Source organism: Aethalodelphis obliquidens, unplaced genomic scaffold (genome assembly GCF_003676395.1).
Source record: "Aethalodelphis obliquidens isolate GAN/ISIS:26980383/991018 unplaced genomic scaffold, ASM367639v1 scaffold43, whole genome shotgun sequence".
NCBI lineage: Eukaryota > Metazoa > Chordata > Mammalia > Artiodactyla > Delphinidae > Aethalodelphis > Aethalodelphis obliquidens.
Window position 1 is genome coordinate 10,026,507 of NW_020837987.1, and position 20,328 is coordinate 10,046,834.

The 20,328-nt window shown below is 60.4% G+C and overlaps 1 protein-coding gene across 8 annotated transcripts; it reads right to left on the reverse strand.

Annotated features, from left to right (window-relative positions):
• Positions 1-111: 111 nt before the first annotated feature.
• Positions 112-19,212, reverse strand: ARHGEF1 (Rho guanine nucleotide exchange factor 1). 8 transcript variants are annotated; one of them, XM_027079698.1, is made up of 31 exons: positions 19,105-19,212; positions 14,639-14,681; positions 14,457-14,541; positions 13,854-13,967; positions 11,468-11,566; positions 11,182-11,224; positions 10,726-10,972; positions 10,236-10,265; positions 9,858-9,957; positions 9,616-9,712; positions 9,505-9,540; positions 9,147-9,284; positions 8,296-8,401; positions 7,664-7,675; positions 6,911-7,078; positions 6,493-6,638; positions 4,910-5,056; positions 4,498-4,580; positions 4,154-4,279; positions 3,935-4,049; positions 3,715-3,815; positions 3,498-3,575; positions 3,204-3,279; positions 2,954-3,121; positions 2,348-2,435; positions 2,121-2,207; positions 1,692-1,759; positions 1,515-1,601; positions 937-1,100; positions 755-857; positions 112-450 (listed from the first exon to the last, which is right to left on the reverse strand). In XM_027079698.1, the coding sequence occupies exons 4-30, from the start codon at positions 13,899-13,901 to the stop codon at positions 774-776; spliced, it is 2,742 nt and encodes a 913-aa protein (XP_026935499.1). In that variant the 5' UTR covers positions 13,902-13,967; positions 14,457-14,541; positions 14,639-14,681; positions 19,105-19,212; the 3' UTR covers positions 112-450; positions 755-773. The 8 variants fall into 8 exon arrangements, with proteins under 8 accessions (XP_026935499.1, XP_026935496.1, XP_026935494.1 ...); XM_027079695.1 differs by lacking the exon at positions 19,105-19,212 and adding an exon at positions 17,879-18,117 and having other exon boundaries at positions 9,505-9,516; XM_027079693.1 differs by lacking the exon at positions 19,105-19,212 and adding an exon at positions 17,879-18,116.
• Between the last annotated feature and the right edge of the window lie 1,116 nt (positions 19,213-20,328).

The window sequence follows — 20,328 nt, forward strand, 5'->3', positions numbered from 1 at the left end:
AAAAGGCACAGAGGCGACGGGGTAGGACAGACGCAGGAAGTGATGCCAGACAGTTGTGGAGGGTTCCAGACACCACGCCCGGGCCCTTGCCCGCCCTCACAAACACAGACCTCTCCTTAGATAATATATATTAAAAAATAAACCTCCAATTCAGGGTATAAAAACAGAGCAAAGGCACTTGGGGGTGGGGGCTGCCCCCCCACCCCGGGCAATACTGAGATGGCCCAGGAATGGGGGCCAGATAGTGCCCCCATGGAATGAAGCCCTGAGTCCCCCAAGCAGGAGGGAGAGAAGGCCGAGGCCAGTGGGAGGTTCGGGGGGCAGTGATCCCAGCTGGGCCCCCCTAGGCGTGGCCCTGGCAGCCTGGCTCCCTCTCCTCAGGCCCTTGGGGTTGGAGATGCTGCGGCAGCTGTGCAGTGGCGGGTGGCCCTCTCCTTCTTGCGAAAAGGCCTGGGGGGAGGGGGAGATGTAGGAGAAGAAGGGAGATGGAGATGGGAAGAGAGATGGAGAGAAAGAGGAGAGAGATGGAGAGAGAAACAGGGAGAAAGGGAGGGTGGGGAAGGAGCACAAAAGAGCCAGAGAAACAGCAACTGACAGAGACAGACAGATGGAGGCAGGAGGCAGAGTGGGGAGATGCGAAAGTCAAAGACAGAGGGAGAGAGATGGATGGAGCTGTGCCGCGGCGAGTGCCTGAGGTAGCCACTCTGATCCCTCCTCTCCAGGCAGTGCCTGGCTCCCCCAGTCCCCCACTCACCTGCCTGGGGCAGGGGTCCTCAGGTACAGCCAGACTGGGGGACAGTGTTCTCCCCGAGCGGAGACAGGAGGAGTCTCAGGCGGCAAAACTCCTCCTCCACCTCCTGGTTGGGGATCCTCAATGAGAAGGGTCCCTCCACTGAGTCAGCCTCCTTCCTCCCCCCCCCGCCCCAAGGCCACCACCTCCAGCTGTTTAATGGTCTCCTCCAGGCTGAGCAGCTCCTCCCGAATTTCCTGGGGCTGTGCTGGGCTTGGGGGGCCGCCCCCTGGGACTCCATCGCCTTCGAGCGGAGGCCCCACCCCGCTGTCTTCCTCCGAGGGAAGCAGGAGCTGCTTCAGGGACAGCACTGGACAGGGGCAAGGGGACAGAGTCAGAGGCAGGGCTCGGGCTGGGATGGGTGGGAGGTGAGGGGTGGGAAAGAGGCCAGGGGTCTGCGGGTGGGAGTGAGCTTCCGGTTGGCCAGACCTGCAGAAGGGGCTGGAGGCTGCAAAAGGGGGTGCAGAGGTGAGGCTGGGGCTAGGGTGGGGGCGGGGCGGAGGGCACCGAGGACAGAGATGGGTCCAGGGAGAGGCTAAACTGAAGGTTAAGGAAGGGACGGGACTGCAAAAGGAAGAGGGACTTGGGGCCGCCAAGGACAGTGGTGCAGGGTCGGGGCGTGCAGGAGGTGGATGTGGTGCATGTTTCTGGCAGCTGGCCATATGGCAGGTTGGAAAGCACTGTTCCGGCTGGCGGCAGTCCTGCGGGGGTGGGGCTGAGCTACCTTTCTGAAGGGCCTTGGCGGCGAGCTGGCCCTCAGGGCCTGGTCTGCAGAAGGGCAGGAGGGCGCTGAAGATTCTCTCCATCCGGCCTGGGTCGGGGAGCAGGCAGGGGACTCAGATCCTGCTGGGCTTCCTGTGGACACCCCACCCCCACTCCGCACCCCTCCATCTAGGCTTACCGTCAGCCGGAGGCATCTCTCGGCCACCGTTGCCGTTCTCAGAGCTGCTGAGCAGGGGTTCACGGGTGCTGGGGGGGAGCAAGTGCTGGGTGACCCCGCCACCCTGGCCCTGGTGGGCAGCAGGGGCAGGGAGACAGAGAACTAGAGGTGGGGAGGCAGGGAGGTCCGGAGACAGAGACAGAGGTCAAGGCTGGGAGACAGGGAGACAGACAGGCCCGGCTGGTGGAAGACAGAGAGGCCTGGATAGGAGACAGATGGACCGTGGTGGGGTTGGCGCACGCGTGTACACACCTTCACGGGCACACGCGTGCACACGCGCGCGCACACACACACACACACATACACGTGGAGACTGGGCTGGAGCTCAGGTTCTGGGGACACACAGGGAAGCTGCCCCCTGCCCTCCACTTGCCTCCCCGGCCCCCTCACCTGCTGGGGCTGGGCCGGTGTTTGGGTCGGGAGGTGCGGGCAGGGACCTTCAGGGATCCAGCGGTCTCAGTGATGAGGGCACACCAGCTGGGGAGACAGGGCAGCCCCTGGGCAGTCAGAGCCCCCAGACCCTGTGCCAGGACCCCCCCCCCCCCCCCTGTCCCCAGAGATCCGGAGGCCTGGGCCTCCTCCCCCTCCCCCCGCTCTTGGAACCCAGAGCTGCTCACTTCTTCCGCTCCGACACGGTCTGGGCCACCAGCTCGTATATCTGGGCCTCCTGGTCCCAGGTAAAAATGACATAGAAGGCTTTGTGATCTGCAGGGGGAGGGAGAGGTGAGGCTCAAAGCCAGGGCCATCCCAACATGCACCTGGGGAAGGCCCCCATCGCGGTGGCACCTGGTGGCTCCCACGACTCAACTCACCCCCCGCCCCGCCCCCGGTGCCCCCCTCCGGAGCCCTCCCTCACCTAACCAGGAAACAAGCCCCCAGTCTGGCTCTACCTGTGAGACCCCTGGAACCACTCCCACCACCACGGCCCCTCACTGGGCTCCCAGCTCCCACCCCTGCTGCCTACAACCCCCAAGAGGCAGCCAGGGTGTCTTTTCAAAACACCAGTTAGAACTGGCTGCTCATCTGTGCAAAAACCTGGGGCGGTTCCCCATCTCACTCATTAAAGCCACAACAGGCCTGGGGCCCCGCCGTGCCCAGCCCAGGGCCCCCCCCTCACAGCCTCGGCCTTGGGCTGCCAGGCCTCCCCTTGGCCAGAACGTGCGTGCCGGGCTCCTTGGAGGGCTCCTCCCCTGCCTCGGGGACAGCTGTGCCTGGGGCCTCACCGGTGGCCACCTCTCGGGTCATGGCGGAGGTGAGCCGCAGCACGGGCCGCAGCATGGTCTTGCCGTCGGGTGTGGGCGTCAGCGTCCGGCTGTGCGATTTGAGCAGCAGCCGCTCATCCTGGCGCTGCAGCAGCAGCAGCAGGTCGTCCAGCAGCAGGACGTGGACCTCTGCAGGGGGCGAGGCCCGTGCTCAGCACGCTCACTGGACAGCCCTGCCCCGCGGCCCCCCGCTCGCGGCCCTGGTGCTCACCCACAGCCTTGTCCTTAGTCACCCGCCACGTCAGCGGGCCCTCATGGACCAGCTTCTTCTTGGTGATATCCAGGTTCTGGAGGCAGGAAGGAGTGATGGTCAGTAAAGGTGAGGGCGGGGCAGGGGAAGGTGGGGATGACCATGGGGTCAGGAGGGGCTGCCCCGCTGGGAATGAGAAAGAAGGGCGTCAGGGTTGAGGGGCCCCTCTTGCTTCCTGGGTGTGTTATCAGAGAATCCCCAGGGCGGGGCGGAGGGGAGGAGAGGGGAGGGCAGGTGGGACGGGGGCGGGGCCACCTTGAACTCGCTCAGCATGGGGTCGCTGCTCTGCCGCAGGTGGGACAAATCCAGGCGCCTCTGATAATCCTTGAGCCGCTGGGGCGGGGAAGGGAAGGGAGTGTCACTGGGACAAGCCAAGAGTTGGGGCCGGCCCACAGTGACCCCGACGGGGGCAAGCCGGGGGTCCTGCCCACGCGCACCCCCTGCCCCGGCCCGGGGCCCCGCCCAGGCTCACCAGCAGGTCCTCCATGTCGCGCACGGCTTGGTTGACGTGGTGCAGAATTTCCCTGCAGCACTCAGCCGCCAGCTCCACTTTCTCCCGTTCCGCAGGCTCTTCTGCAGGCAAGGGGGAGACCAGCCCCGGTGAACCCCAACCCTGGAAGCTCCCAGTCCCTAGGCCAAGATTAGAGACAAGCGGGCGGAGCCCAGCAGCATGGGGCAGGGCCTGCGGCTACCTGTGTTCTGCCCGATGCTCTGCAGCAGCAGCGGGTACTTGGTCAGACGCTGCATCTCCGTGGGGATCATGTCCTTCAGCTGCAGGCGGCGGCACCGGGGGCGGCTCTCGGCCTCCTGAGGGGACGGCAGTGCTGAGGCGGCTCTGCTGAGGCTGGCCTTGGGGACCGGGACGCCGGCCCCCCTCCCCTGGGACCCTGGGGCCCAGACCCCTGCCTCACCTGCACGAAGGCACAGAACCGAGGCTCCTTGCGCTGTTTGGCTTTGAGCTGCTCTAAGGCAAACGACTGGCGGCTGCAGAAGCGGGAGGAGATTTTCTGGAACCAGGAGCCCTCGGTACCATCAAACTACAGCAAGATTCAGGCCAGGGAGGGTGTCTCAGGGGGGATTGGGGGGAGCGGGGCCTCACATGGGGATGGCAGCCTAGACAGGAGGACAGGTTAGGGGCCCAGACCCCTGGGTCTTAAAGGGGTTGAAAGCTTGAGACCTGGTCTCCTGGGGCCTGCATTTCAGGTCCCCAGCCAGGAGGAGGGGGCGGGGTGAGGGGAAGGGGGGGCACCCTCACCTGGGCCAGCAGCACATCTCCGATCTCCTCAATGAGGTAGCCACTGTCCTGCCTCCGCTTCATCAGGCGATCAAGGAACAGGGCTGTGGAGAGCAGAGAGGAAAGGGGGTGCTGTCAGGGCCCGTGAGACTGGATGCAGAGCTGGTCGGGAGCTGGTGGCGGGGGTGGGGGGTGGGTCGGGCTGCAGGTGGGTGTGTCTGATCCATGGGGCCGGTGGGCCTGTCGCACCCTCACTCCCCACCACATGCTTGTTGAGGATGTGTCCCTAGAATGTGAGCTCTGGGGTTCTGGGGTGGGGTCGTCCCCAGAGCTGGAACAGAGGCTGCCCGTGAGACCAGGCTCCAGGGTTTGTCGTTGAGGCAATGAAGGAGAGAGCTGGCAATGGGACGTAGGGCCACAGCCCTGCACTCACAATGCACCTCGATGAGCTCGTCCAGGCTGGGGAAGATGTTCTGTAGCTCCTCCAGGGAGAAGAAGCCCCCATCCGCCATGGGCTGGTAGAAGAGGTCATAGAGCACCCGGAGCATGCGCACGTGGGCCGCCTCTGTCACCAGCAGCTCTGCAGGGCCACCGGGCAGGAGGCATGGTTGGGGAGCGTGCAAACTAGGTGGGGGCACTGTCAGAGGCAGGCTGGGGAGTGAGGAGGGGACGGGACGGGGATGATTCTCTCTGGGTGGAGTCACGTGCCCCTGAAATAGCCAAATTCCTCAGCCCCACTGCCTTTCTGTTCCGGCTGGGGCAGCCAGGCAAGGCGACCGATGGTCCCGGTTTGCCCCGCACCGTGGTTTTCCCGGGACATGGGATTTTCAGTGCTAAAGCTGGGACAGTCCCAGGCAACCAAGACAAGTCGGTCTCCTCACTGCCTGCAGCTGTGTTTTATGTCTAACCGTCCAGCAAGTTTTCTCAGGCTCAGTTTCTGGCACAATGACCCCCTCTCTGCACAGGTTGATGGCCCGAGTTCCAGGGGCCTCAAAAGTCCCCGGAGACTAAATGTACCATTTTGTGTGTTACGTATGTATATTTTTCTGGTGAGAGAAACCGCTATGCTGTCTGACGTGGTAGCCACGAGCCACACACAGCTCTTCAAATATTGCTTAATTAAAATGCAATGCAATGCAAAATTCAGTTCTTAGCTGCACTCACCACACTTTAGGCACTCAACCGCCATTATATGGCTGGTGGTTACCATGCTGGAAAGCACAGATATTGCCTGTGACCGTCATTCCAGAAAATTCTATCGGATAGCACTGCTAATGTTTTGATCAGATCCTCAGAAGGATCTGTGACCCAAAAAGCAGTTATCTGCTGCCCTAAAAGTTCTGAATGAGAACCCTTCTTACTATTAAGTAATCTGTAAATTAACTTCCAAATGAGCTTCCAAAAGGACTGTACGTTTGCCAAACTCCCCTCAACACACAAATGAGTTGAAATCACAGCACAGGATCGAGACAAAAACGATACTCCCATCATCTGTCTGCTCAGAAGCAAGCACTGCTAACGTATTGATTATCTTCCCAAACTTTTCTGGGTGGGAACCTTTTTGTCTCCCGAGCGCTGAAGACCAGTCATAACAGCAGCTGCGTCCGAATGCTCTTACCCTGGGCCCACCACTGCTGAGCGTTTCACACTAATCATCTCACCTTCATCTTTGTGACAGTCTCTTGAGGTAGGAACTATCACTGCCCACGTTTCCCAAATGAGGAAACAAAGGCTCACGCTAGAAATACAATTTTATAGACCGTGTCTGGCTCCTAACATCAACACTGTCCTGCACTACAAAAAATTCTTCGGAAATGTCACTTCAACGATGGCCGCATTCCCGTTCCATGGAATATTCCACAATTTACTTAACAAACGGTGCTCTGTCAGAAGCGGGCTGCCTTCAAGCTCTGCCCGGTGTAAGTAACACCAAGATGGACATCTCCCTGCGTCTGTCTGACTTTGCTGGAGCTGGGCTGTGTCCTCGGCCGCAGTGGCTTGGAGGAGGTGACTCACCGCTGATGACCTCCTGCCGCTTCACCTGGCTCTTGGGAAGGCTGTGCAGGGTGCCCGGGGGGACGAGCTCCCGCCAGCCGGGGGGCTCTTCTGGTTCCAGCTCTAGTCCCGATCGGCCCGGCTCCCCCTCGTCTCCAGGCTCGGGGCTGTGGGACAGAGGCCTCATTAGGGCCCCAGCGCAGGGCATCCCAGAGAAGAGCCTTCAACTTTTTATAGTGTCCAACCCCATCCCCCAGGGCCGCAGACCAGCCCCCAGATCTGGAAAGAAGCCTCTTACCCCTCTCCTGGGACCACTGGAGGCCCTCAGTGACCTCAGCATCTGATACCCAGCTCTTGGTGATTCTGGCAAAGATCCCCCACCCTGGCCTCCCTGACTCTCCAGGCTGCCTCAGTGGATGGGGGGGGAGGAGGGACGTACGTGGCTCGTCGGGCAGGGCCAAGCACGGCCGTGGCGGAGCTGGGGTCCATGTCCACGTCGCTCCGGGAGCGGCCCCCACCCCGGCCCTTAGCCCCGAGGCTGCCCCGGGAAGGCCGGCGGCGGTCACTCACCCGCAGGCTCTCCGAGCGCCCCAGACGCCCCGACAGCCTGGACCCCGAGGCCAAGGACAGAGTCAGACAGAGGCCAGGACAGAGATAAGGAGAGACCAAGACAGGGACAGAGACGGGGAGAGACCAGGACAGAGATAGACAGGGACAGGTGGGGAGAGACCAGGACAGAGACGGGGAGAGACCAAGACGGGGACAGAGACGGGGAGAGACCAGGACAGGGACAGATGGGGAGAGACCAGGACAGGGACAGAGACAGGGAGAGACCAGGACAGAGATCAAACATGCAACAGAAGAGAGGAGAGAGTCAGAAGGACCAGTGTGACTTTGGGGTGCTGGGGCAGTGAGGGGGGGTGGCCAGAAGGGATACTGAAATTGGTGGAGGAGGGGATGGGAACCCAGTATGGAGCACAAAACTGACCCCTCCCTTCCCTGAGGCAGGGGGATGGGGACAGAGGCAGGAGTTGAGGGAGGGAAGGGGGATTCCAATACTTAGCTCTTCGGCTTGAGGGTGGCGTGCCCACCCACCCCTCACAGGGGTGAAGGGGAGGGGGTGGCCCATGGGGAGAAGGGGAGAAATGGGGGAGGGGCTAGCCCTCCCCCCACCCAGGGCCCAGGCACCCACCTCTTCCACCTTCTGGGGAGAGAGGGGCACAGGGTCAGAGGTGGACCCAGATGGAACCCAACTCACCTCCCCCACCCGCCAAAGGGTCCCCAAAGCAGCGGCACAAGGACAGGCAGGGGGCAGAGCCTGCCCCCCAACTGTGAGGGGGACAGGGCCCCCAGGCACAGAGCACAGAGGGCTGGGGGATGGAGGGAAGGGGCACTGGGAGGCAGGAGCAAGGCAGCTGGGCAGGAGGCTTAAAAGAGAAAGGGGGAAAAAAAAAGAGAGAAGGGGGAAAAGATGGAAAAGTGCAGGGCGGAGGGTGGGGGCAGAGGGAGAGGGGCCAGGAGGAGCTGAGGGGAGGGAAAGCAGAGGAAGTGGGAGGAAAGGAGAGAAAGAGAGGGGGGAGGGGGAGGGAGAAAATCAGTGAAAAAGGAAGGAGAGGCAGAAGAGAAGGAAAGGGGAGACGAGGAAAGACAGAGCGGAAGAAAAAGGGAGAAGACGGAAAGAGGGAGGAGCGGGGCAGAGTGGAGACGGCTTGGCTCAGGGACAGGCAGGTGCAAGTGGCAGTGCGACCCCCAACACACACCCTCCCTGCACTGCATAAGCCCGGTCCTGCGCCCGGCACCTCCCCTGCACCCGGCCCTGGGCACCTCTCCGTGTCAGCACCCTCCTCTGTGCTCTCCAGGGGCGCTGCAGGCTCCAGGCTGGCTGGGCCCTGCGGGGGCGGGTCCCCCAGCTCCGGGAGGGCGTCAACACCTGTGGGGATAATGGGGGTGGGGAAAGCAAGGCTGGCTGGAAGGTCCCTGCCCCGGTGAGACCCACACCCTGGGGGCCTCCGTTCCTCTAAAGCCATCCAGTGCCTGGCCGACACCAAGTGGCTGCTCTATACTTCAGTGGGAGACGGACAGATGGAAAGACCTCTGAGAACAGGGTCATGGGCAGGTGGGGCTCAGTGGGTGCAGATGCTGCAAAACTAGGGTGCCAGCGTCGCACTCGGGGAGGAGACTGGATGCCTCCACATCCATGCATTCTCCCAACACTCAACTGGGACTTGTGGGAAGAGAATGTACCCGTTCAGAGGTGAGGGGACTGAGGTTCGAAGAGTGGGGAGTGACTTCCAAGGTCTAACACAAGTCAAGCGCAGAGCCAGGGTCTGAACCCAGGCCTGGCCAAGTAGCAGTCTGAGATCCAGCGGGCTGAGAGCCACCCAAGGAGCGTGAGACCTTAAGTTCATGGAGCAGCCGGGCTCACCATCTAAGGGAGGCTGACTGGTAATGTACTCAGAGAGGGTTCTGGGAAATGAAGCCATGGGGGCTGATGGGAAACGTAGTCCAGGGAAGTGGGGAAACCTGTCACCAGAACAGAGGTGCGAGCTTGCGAAGAAAGCCGTGGAAAGGGTAAACCGAGGGAAGGGGTGGGTTATCAATAACCCTGGTGACCAGGGGCAGGGAGGGCAGAGAACCAAGGGGCTGTTCTGCTGCGGGGCCCAGGAAACTCTCACCTGGTTCCCGGTCAGGGCTGTCCCCAGACAGAGGGTGCAGAGAAACTCCGGGGGTGTCCTGCCCAGGGGCTCCGACATTCCGGTCCCGGGAGGGCACCCCCAGACCTCCCTTACGTTCTGTAAGGCCTGGCTTCTCACCTGGGGAGGCAGTGAAGGACAAAGGGGAATATGAGAGTCCAGCGACTCTAATTCACAAAGGCCTGGGGTCCAAGATGCTGGCCCATCACCCAGGAGACCCCTACTCCACCCTCAGAGCCAGGAGTCCCAGCCCCTCGCCCCCCCTCCCTCAGACCTAGTAGGTCCCCTGCCCTCCTCTCTCAGGTCCCCAGGACGGATGCTCTAGCTTCAGGACTATTACCATCAGCCTCAACTTTGAGGTGTCGAAAATCTGGGGCTGAAACGAGAGATGGGACCATGAGGTGGGGGCAGCATGGGGAAGTCGGGGCGGGGCTGAGGCTGGGCACCTCACCCTGGGGCTCTCCCCGGTTCCAGCGGGCGGCATCCAGGAAGCTGCTCAGTCCCTTCTTGGTCTTGGTCGGCTCTTCTGACCGCCGGTTCCCCATCACCTATGGAAGGTGGGGGGAGGAGGGGGCTGGGCATTTCTGGGCCGATGCCAACAAAGAGGGATCCGACCCCAGCGGTGCAGAGCCTCGAGGCTCCCTGGGGGTCTCTGGGGAGGTAAGGGCCAGGTTTGGGCGCTCGGGGAAGCACCTTTTTCCGGAAGAAATTCCTCCCCGACTTCTTGTCTCCACTCTTGGTCCGCACCCCGAGGTGGCGCATGTACAGGGTGATGGCACTGACCACAGCAGCACTGTGGGGAGGAGATGGTGAGGGCACACAGACACACACACTGCCACGCGCACTCCCACGGATGCAGGTACCCTGCTACCCTCACAGCTCTCCCTCCGCTCGCTTCCCACACCAGCCCCATGACCACTTCCTGCTGAGTATCTGAGGAAAGGGGGGAGAGAGAGGGTTTTAGAGGACGGAGCCAGAGGTGTTGCCCAACGCCCAGGCTCCTAGGCGGCAGGCCCTCCTCCCTCGGGCCCAGAAAACCAAACTCCCCGCCGGCCTCTCTCCTTCCATCACCTCTTTTCCTCATCGTTAGAGATGGTGTGTCTGCAAGAAAAAGAAAGAAGTTTGTAACAAATTTGCTAAGCCTGGGGTCCCTGTCCACCCAGCACAATTGTCCAGGTTCCTGTCCCCTCCAAAGCTGGCACAGGGAGAGAGGAGAGGCAGACGGGGGCGGGGGGGGGGGCTGCTGCTGACACATCTGCGAAGGACAATCACTGAAGGCCAGACTCTCACCCGGGGTCGTGAGAGTTGCAAGGACAGGACCCAAAGCCCAGGCCTGAATGCAAGACCGTGGACAAGACCCGGAAACTAGGAGGGACCCCAAAGCTGGGAAGGGAAGATGCAAAACCAGATGGACTAAAATGCCAGGGCTGGGCCCCAGAAGTCAGGGGAGGAACCCAAACGCTGGGAAATAAACGCTGCAGCTGCAGAGGGAGCCTGGAAGCGGAAGGAACGGGGCAGCAGGGGGCGCCCTCTGGGCTGCGGAGGGGCTGGTCCCACTCACTGCATGTCCTCCAGGTGGGCCAGCTGCCGCTCAGCCAGGTGCCGCTCCCGGGCCTCATAGGTGGCGCGGTCCCGCCCAACCCAGGCCCCCAGCTGGATCAGCTCCTGCTCCCAGGGTGTCATGCCCATGAGCTTCTTGGAGCGGAAGTCCTCCAGCTGCCGGCTGACAGCTGCCTGCTGGGTCTGCACCACCTCCTGCACGAAATGCCGCTGGACATCCTCGGAGAGGAGATCGGGCCGCGTGCGGTCTGCAGGGACAGTGGCCAGTTCCAGGGGCTGCGACTCCCCACCCACCCTTCGACTCTGACAGCTATGCTTCCTTGGGCTGTGGGGGCCATGAAGAAGGAAGGACAAGCCCCTGTCCTGGGAGCATGAGAGTGCGGCCTCCCTCCCGGGGGTCTCCTGGTCCCTGCTAGAGAACACGTCCTCATCCCCAGATCCCCTCTCCTCTCCTTACCAAGTTCAAAGGCCACGGTGGGAGGGACCGTCACCCGCAGAATCTGCTCGGGGGAGAGAACGGAGTGAAGGGGAGGACTGGGCAGTGAAGGGGGCAGTGTTGGGATCAATGGGATGGCAGCCCAAGTACCAGTGGGTACGATGCTCTGAGGGGAGGGAGCAGTGGAGGGGGGGTCAGGCTGGCACAGGGTCTCCCCAGACCAGGCCGCCCTTCACCTTGCCCTCAGCAGGCTGGCTGCCCAGGGTGAAGGGGACGGGGGATGGGGCCCCCCGAAGGTGTCTCTCACCGCACACTTATCCAGGAAGCTGTGGCAGAAGTCGCCGAAGGCCTTCTTGGCCTCCTTGGGGCCCAGTGAGCCCAGCATGTCCGCGTGCAGGCAGCAGAGCTGGGGGAGACGAAGCATGACGTATCCTCCTCCCACCCCACCCAAACCGCACTGCCCCCGGAACGCCTCAGGGCACAAACCCTCTGCGAAGCGCTCCCTGACGTCCCCCATCCCCGTCCCAGGCCCCCGCCTGCCTCCCCAGGCCACCGCGGCTTTCGTTCATTTTCTCTCCTGTGAAATGGTTCTTTGGTCTGTCTTCTCTCTGCTGCTGCTGCTGCTAACGCCTCCCCCAGCTACAGTAAGCGGGCTCGGTGTGTCCCTGACGCTGTGCAAACTCTTTAGCCACATTAACCTGCTTAGTCACGGGGAGGACTACCGTTATCCCATTTTACAGATGAGAAAACAGCTAGTAAGTGACGAAGTTGGGACTGGATCTCAGACAGCCTGTCTCTACTGCTCCCCATTGCCTAGCAATACCGTGAGTTACTTGAGGGCGCGCGCGTGTGTGTGTGTGTGTGTGTGTGTGTGTGTGTGTGTGTGTGTGTGTCTGTGGCAGGGGGGGACGTTCTGATTCATCTGTGTCCCAGACAGGGCCTAGTACACAGCGGCACTGAGCACATAAACAGGAGGACAAGGGCACTCACTCATTCACTCACTCATCAAGCACGCCTTGAGGTCGCCTACGTGGCAGCCCTATGCTGGGTGACACTGGCAATGCTGTGGGGCCTCCAACCTGTCCTGGCTCCTGGGGGACTGTCATCAGGTAAGGGACATGGTCTCAGTGTGCTAAGGACTCGCCCCAGTAATCTATGCCTACCCCCTCCCCACACCCCCATAAGGCAAAACTCCATCAGAGGCCCACAGGAAGCAGCCCAAGGGACCACGACTATCTCCCGGCCCCTCCCCCAGCCAAGCAGGTGAGGAAACAGCGTGAGGACAAATCTCAATGTGCCGAAGGCCATCTGGGTCACCTGAGCCGAACCTCTGGCCCTGGCCAGGCCTCAGTTTCCTCATCTGTAAAGGGACACGGCAGGGCTTCCCTGGTGGCGCAGTGGTTGAGAATCTGCCTGCTCATGCAGGGGACACGGGTTCGAGCCCAGGTCTGGGAGGATCCCACATGCAGCGGAGCAACTAGGCCCGTGAGCCACAACTACTGAGCCTGCGCGTCTGGAGCCTGTGCTCCGCAGCAAGAGAGGCCGCTATAGTGAGAGGCCCGTGCACGGCGATGAAGAGCGGCCCCCGCTTGCCACAACTAGAGAAAGCCCTCGTGCAGAAACGAAGACCCAACACAGCAAAAATAAATAAATAGCTTACTAAACTCCTACCCCCAACATCTTCTTTTTAAAAAAAAAAAAAGGGACAGAGCAGTCAGCACAATCCCTGGGCTAAATTCCAGGAGTTCAAGTTCTAGAAACCCTCAGGCTCGGCAGGGGAACTCCCTTGCCAGAGGACCAGCGCCTCCATGCCCTGGGGCGGGGGGAGGGGTGGGGGGCGGCAGCCACTTTTCTGGCAATTTCCTGATTGCCTGCCAGCTTCTGAAGCTTTGGTGTCAGTCGATACGCTCTTCTCTCTGCACCCCCCAGGCCTCCCTCCCTGCCACTTCCATCAGTCTCCTTGTTTTCTGGAGGGATCTACCACGCATTTCCAGTACAGAGCAGTGCCCTAGGCTAAGCCCAGCTCCCAGCCTGCGCTGGGCTGCACGGGGTCTTCTTGGGACGGGACCCTGGTCCACAGAGCCCCCTCCAGCCAGTGTTGTGGCTTCTCCCTCCCCAAGCCACCTGCTGGGTTCTCTAGACTCTGCAGGTGTCTCCCAGATGGCATGGCTCTGCATGCACACCTCCCCGGTATTTTCTGCCCTATAACAAGTTTTCCGGGTCATCCGTTACATGCCCTCTGCTTCGCGGGTTGCTTGTAGCAGTTTCCTTGTTTCTGGACCAGAGCCTACTGTGCCGCCTAGACCCGAGGAGGCTAACGGTTTTCTCCCAACCACCAGCTCTGAAGGACTGACTGGTGGCACGTGCAGAGAATTTGATTTCCAGAGTCTGTGAAAAGGCGCTGTCACTGATGGGTGATGCTGCCGTGGGCACGGAAGGCGGCCGGGGGCATGGTTTCCGCCAGGCTGCTGGATTCTCCGTTGCTCTCCGAGACTCTGCCGTGCCTACTCTCCCGGGCTGCGCCCACTGCTCAGAAATTTACACGGGGCACCTGCAACCTTGTCTGCATCCCGTGGTGGGCTTCTTGGCTCTCAAGCTGTGCGCTCTGGATCATCCTCGCTGGTCTAACGCACTGAGCACTGCGGCTGGTCCCCGCCCCGCCCCGCCCCGTGCCTGCCCAGCCCCGCCCTCACCAGGGGTCCTGGCTCGAACTGCATGGCCACGTGCTGCAGGAGGGCCATGAGGTGGGCCGGGCGCCGCTTCACCTGATCCAGGCTCTGGTACTGGTTGTTTTGCTCCTCGGGGTTCTGGGGGTGGGGATGGGAGTGAGACAGTGGGGAGCAGAGGAGGGGCTTGGGGCTTGACCCTCCCTCTTCCCTGGTACTTCCCGATGGATCCAAGCTGGCAGGTGGGGTGCTGATGGTGGCCAGTCAGGGGTTGGGGAGAATGGATGAGATTTAATGTTACAATGGTGGGTGAAGAGGACAGAAATCAGGAGAGATGGAATGAGGATTTGTGCTGTAATTAGGGGGCGGGGCAGTGATAAAAACTGGGGTTAAACAGGGTGAGAGACTGTGCTGTAATGGGGGGGCATTGAGGATGGGGTGAGGGGATGAGGAAGGAGGTACCAGTAAGATTAAAGAAAGAGAGATGGGCAGTGAGAGGAGGCCGAGTGACAGCATCTGAAGACAGAGAACAGGACCCAAGGTGGGAGAGGGGACACTGAGGTTGGGACTTGAGGGCTGGGGCCCCAGGGAGCCTGGGACAGAAACTTTCCCACCCCCCCTCCCTCTCACCGTCTTCAGCTCATTCTCAAAATCCTCGTCCTCAGCCCCGATGATGCTGATGGGCACCAGGCCAGGCCGGGGGGGGCCCTGGGGCCTGCGGAAGGGGAGGGATGGCTTCAGCCCACAGTGCTCCCCACCGCACAGCCCCCCAGTCCCCTCACCCCCCGGCTCTCTCCGCTCTCTCCACTCACCGCCCCTCGGGCGACGTCTTCGGCCTCCATGGGCTCTGCAGGGCTGGGGGAAGAGGAGGGGCCGCGGTTAGAGGGGTGGCAGAGGGCGGCCCAGGGCGGTTACTCACAGATTCCTGGCCCAGGTGCCAAGGTGAGTAAACAGCCTCCACCCCCATCGCGGCCTCCACAGCTCAATGGGGCCTCTGTGTGGCGACAAAGAGCCCTTCAGAGGCCAGCCAGGGCAGGGAGCCCAAGGACAGGGAGCCTTGTGGGCGGGGGGGAAGCTGGAGGCCAGGAGCCTGGGTCAGTGAGAGCCTGCGATTTCGGGTCCCCGATGGACGCGGGGCTGGGGGCTGGGTCCTGAGGAGGCAGGGCCGGCGGGCGGGCAGAGGTGGAAAGGCTAAAGGGGGGCTGGGGGGGAGGTAACTGGGGCCTGGGGCTCTGCTCTGCCCTGTGACAGGCTTGGGGCAGGGTGCTGCCTCGGAACCCACCAGCCCTGCTTCCTGTGACAGGAAGTCACAATGGCAAATCCCCCAACCCCCAACTCCCTCCACACGAGAAAACCAAACTGTGAACCCTCCTCCCTCAGGACCAAGAGTCCTCGACCCCACTTCTTCCCCTCAGGGACCTGGCATCTTTCCGGCTTCCATCCCAGAAAACAAGGGATGGTCCTCAGAGAGCTCATCCCAAGGGGTGTCCATCTCTCTCACCCTATGTCCACCTGTCCGGTCTGTCTGTGTGTCTGCCGGTTCGCCTCTCCCCAGCTGCCTCTCCACTGAATCTGCCTCATGCCTTTGACTCTCTTCTCCCTGTGTCTTCATTTTCTCTCACCTTTCCTTCAGACCTGTCTCATTTTCCCACTGTCCCTGCCTCCCCTCCGCTAGGCCCCACCCCTGCTTCTCTTGCTACCCGTCTTTCCCCTCAGCCTCTGCCTGTCTCCCCACATCTGGTTCCTGCAGTCACTGTCCCCGCACCTGTCTGCGTCACTGTCTCATTTGCTGTCTCTCGTCTCTCTCCCTCCCATCTCTCGCTGTCTCTCCCATCTTGTCTCCCTTAGAATCTCCACTTCTCCCCGCGTCTTCCCACTGACGTTTTCTGTGTCCTTAATTAGTCTGACTAATGCCACTCGAGCCCGTGTCAGGTGGGAAGGCGCTGTGGAAACAGGGGTGGGGTGGACCAGTGCGGGGGGGGTTCTCCCCACAGCCCAAAGCTATTTATATCCCTAGTCGCTGGAGACCCACCCTTCTCCCTCTTCCACAGGCCTCCTCCCTAGCACTGGGATTCTGAGTCTGATCCTTAAACAATGATGCTTTCTGGAGTGTCCAAATGCCATCCTATGGGTTCACCCAAGCAGGCCTCACTTTTATTCTTTTCCATAAAGTGTATTTGTTCGACATCCAAGCTTGGGTGACTTAAGATCTGAGCATTGTTAAACGTTCACATAAATAAATTTGCAAAACAAGGCAGAAAAATAATAGTAATTTATTACGAGAGCTGAACTTACATCACACTCAGTGTGCTAGGCACTGCCCTAAGTGCTTCTCACAGAGTAAATCACTGAACCCTCAAAACCGCAAGCACCCCCACGCTATTATTACTCCCATCCGAGATAGAAAAGCTTCACTGGGGACTTCCCTGGTGGTCCAGCGGTTAAGACTCCGTGCTCCCAATGCAGGGGGCCTGGGTTCGATCCCTGGTCAGGGAACTAGATCCCGCATGCTGCAACTAAGACCTGGCACAGCCAAATAAATAAATATTTAAAAAAAAAAAGAAAGAAAGAAAGAAAAAGAAAACCTTCACCAGGCCATCAGCTGCAACTTCTGGGCTGGAAAGCATGACCATGGACATGGAGGGTCCCTGCTCATCCCACTCAGGGGTGGAAAAGTTTGACAGAGGCAGGGAAGATTCCAAAAGGGCAAAGGTGAGGACACACACGTTATCTGAGCAAATGCTTACGTGCCAGGCAGGCCCCGGAACATGCATTTGATGTGTATTATCTCTTTTTATTCCTCATCACAATGATAGGAAATAATTGTTAACAGTTAATGTACACTAAGTGCCATTAAATACGTGCCAGGAACAGTATTAATGCTTGACAGATATTAACTCAGTCCTTTCAGTGACCCTGTGAAACCAGTCTTCTTATTATTATTATCCCCATCTTACAGAGGAGGAAACTGCAACACAGCTTGTAAGAGGCAGAGCCAGGATTCCGACCCAGGCAGTCTGGCTCCAGAATTTATGCATTTAACTCCCAGAATGTGCGGCTTTGGAGCATGGGGAATCCCCACTCCGACCTTAGGAAACTGAAATCTGAACCAAAGCTGAGACACATCAGGTTTCCCTGTGGTGTCTGGGAGTCAGGGGTATGTGGGCACTGTGGTCTGGGCAGGAGTACAGATTGGACTCAGCTGCCCCACAGAGGCCTGGGGCTCAGAGAGGATTGGGGAGGGGGGTGGTTGCTTAGAAGATGGGGCGTGGTCCCACAAAGGCTAGAGAATGATGGGTCAGATGGATCTAAAGGCAACTGACAAGCCCTGGGGTCCAGCAGAGGGGGTGCTATGTGCATGGGGCTGTGGAGATGAGGGCAGGTTCAGAAGGTCCTTAAGGGTGGGGGTCCTAGAGCAAAGCGGGCATGTGTGAGGACTACATGGGTGCCTGGGTTCTCTGCAGGGCTCGGGGTCTATAAGATATTGAGTGCATGAGCCTGGTCTCCAACCTATAAGATATTGAGTGGATGAACCTCTAGGAGCCTTAAAGAACCTAAAACACTGAGTAGTCAAGGTGAGCCCTTGGAATGCATAAGGACCCAGATTCTATCTGACATATGATGGATCTACAAGGATCCTTCGATCACACAGGATCATAAGTCCTTAAGGGGAAGAAGCCAGTTTACGGGATCTCTGGAGACTTAAAAGGGGACCAGAATTCTATAGGGGAGTGTGGTGGTCCCCGAGACCCAGGATCTACAGGGCTCCGGATTCTAGCGGATGCTATTGATCCATGGAAACCCCACATTCTGTAAGGAGCCGGACCTCCATGGGGCGGGGGGGGGGGGCAGCAGGAACCTGGAGGGTCTGTAGGACCTTGTAATTTACATGGAGCGTGGCGGGTCTACACGAGCCCCAAATCATATGTAGGACGTGGCGGGTGTACACGGCCCCAAATCCTACAGGGAACGTGGCAATGTGCATGGTCAGGGATGCTGGGGAGGACGTGTGGAGTCAGGGTGTGACGCCCGCCGGGGGCCGCGTCCCTCACCTGCTCCGGGTCGGAGGAGAAGCACCGCTGCTGCCAGAACCGAAGCCTCCGCGCGCCGGCTCTGGGCTCCCCCACCCCCGCCTCCGAGTCGCTCTAGCCACCCCAGAGTCCACCTTTGCTTCCAGCTCCACTCCTCCCGCCAGCCGCTCTAGCCCGCTCCTGCCAGGCTCCAGCCCAGGAGACTCTACTCCTCCTGTCGGCCGCTCTAGCTCTCCACTGAGCCACGCTGGCCAGATAGGGCCGCTCTGGCCTGCCTTGGAGGGCTGGCGTTTCCGTATCTCGACTGCCCCCGTCACTCTCCTGGGCCCCGCCCCCTACCCCCTGCCCCCCGCCCCCAGGCCAGAGGTGGGGATGGTTCCAGCCCCCAGACCTGTGCTCAATACGAGAACACCGAGTCGCCCCGGCCCTTCGCCCCTAGACTGGGATCCCTACCCTATCTTTCCGCCCTAACTTGGGACCGTTTGAATTCCCAACGCTCGTACATTAATTCTCCCCGCACTGCCCCCCACCCCGCCTCACACTTTCCGCTGGGGCCGCAAAGCAAAAATCCTGGGTTTGAGCATACCTTCCCATCTGACGTGCAGTGGAACCTGGAAAAAGTAATTAACTCTCCCTGGGCCTCAGTCTTCCCATCTGTACAATGGGAAAAGATCCCCAGTTCTGTGCCCCTGCAACCCATCTCCCAGGGTATAACTCATGACCCAGAAAAAGACCTTTCCAAAAAATGCTTTCAAACGCGTTCTGCAACTTTCAGCTTCACAACGGCCTATGACCCTGTTATTGTCGTTTTTCCTTTTGGGTGGCTCTAAAGCATGCGGGGTTGGAGGACGGCGCCTAGCTGAAAGCACCTGCGAGTTCAAATCCCAACTCCACTCGGTCTCACGATGTATGTGACCTGGGACAAGTCGGTTTTACTCCCTGGGCCTCAGTTTCCCCACCTGTGCAATGGGAGTGATCATCCGTCCTCCGCCAGACAGTTGGGAAGCCTTGACCCCCGGCTCGCAGCCCTCATCTCACCTACTGGGCACTGAACAAGTATTAGTTCTCCTCTCTTTGTCCCCTTTGACAGATGGAAAAACTGAGGCCCAGGGAGGGGCGCCTGCTGGCTCAGCGGGGCCGGGAGGAGGCCCCTTCACTGCCGGCAGCGCCCAGCCCCCTCCCTCCTCCTCCCCACTTCCCCTAGCAGCCGAGGGGAGAGAGGCCGGGCGGGGCCAGGGACGGTGTACCTGGTGTCCGCGCGGGGAGGTGACCGGCGGGGCGCCCGAGGTCGGGCTCGGCGATCCCGGGCCCGGTGTCCCGGCTCCCGCTTCCTGGCTCTGGCGGGGCAGGAAGTTGGGGCGTTTTTCCGGAGTCCCCCGCCCCGCCGCCCCTCCCCGCTTCCTGCCCGCGCCCCGGGCCCGCCCGGCACCTCCGCCTCCTTCCCCTTCTCGCCGCCAGCCCCGCCCCTCCTTTCTCCGCTCCGCCTGGGACCCGCCCGACCTCTGCCGGCTTAGTCCGCCTGCCCGTCCGCGGGGCGCGGGTTTCACCTTTCTCATATATGTCTGGCGTCGGCCATCACCTCCCTGGCGAGGCGGGGGGCCCTGCGTCCGCCTCAGTCCGCGCAGCAGCCGCCCCTGCTTTCCGTCTCTGTGTGTCTCTTGGTCTTCCTCTCTTTTTTTTTTGCCTCTGTGTGTGTCTGTCCGTGTTCCTCTCTTTGTGTCTGTCTCTCTTTTTCCGTTGAGGTCTTTCCCTCCCGCTCCCAGGCCCCTGCTTCTCCCCGTTGTCTTTTCAACTCTTTGTCACTTTCTTCCTCAGAGCCTTCTCTCCCCATCTCTGGGTCTGGATCTTTCTGCATCGCCATCAGTCATTTCCCCAACTGTTGCTTACCCTCGAGTCTCAAGGGTCAGCCTCTCGATGTCCATTTTTCTATGGACCCTTCTTTCCTTCCCGTCTCTTCCTGCTGTCTCTCTGTCTCTCTCTGATGCCCTTTCTCCTCAGTGTCTTTCAGTTCACTTGCTCTGTCTCTCCATCATTATCCTTGTCTCGATTTCCCTCCCCTATCTAGCTCAGAAACTCTATCTCTGTCCCTCTCTGTCAACCGCCTCCGGATTTCCCCACCATCCCCAGTTTAGGGCCACAAACTCTCCAAATCCCACTTCTACAAGTCCACTCCCAGAGAACAGGTGTGGCCATGGTCAGAATTTGGTACCAGTCTCACCAGACAGTCCACTGTGTCTTTGGGACTTAAATACGCATAAATGACTATGGTTACCTGGGTCCCCTCTGTGTCCCCCTCTGCTCAGGCACATGGCCTGGGTTGGGGACCTTCCCAAGACACTTCCTGGTTCTTCCAGGGGACAGCCAAGACTGGCTACCTGGTCCCAGGTGTGGGGAGTGGTCAGGAGCTGGGGGAGGAGGGGGCTGAGGTCCTGGACCTCTGGGTCCCAGAGGAGGAGGGGGAGTGGTCCCCA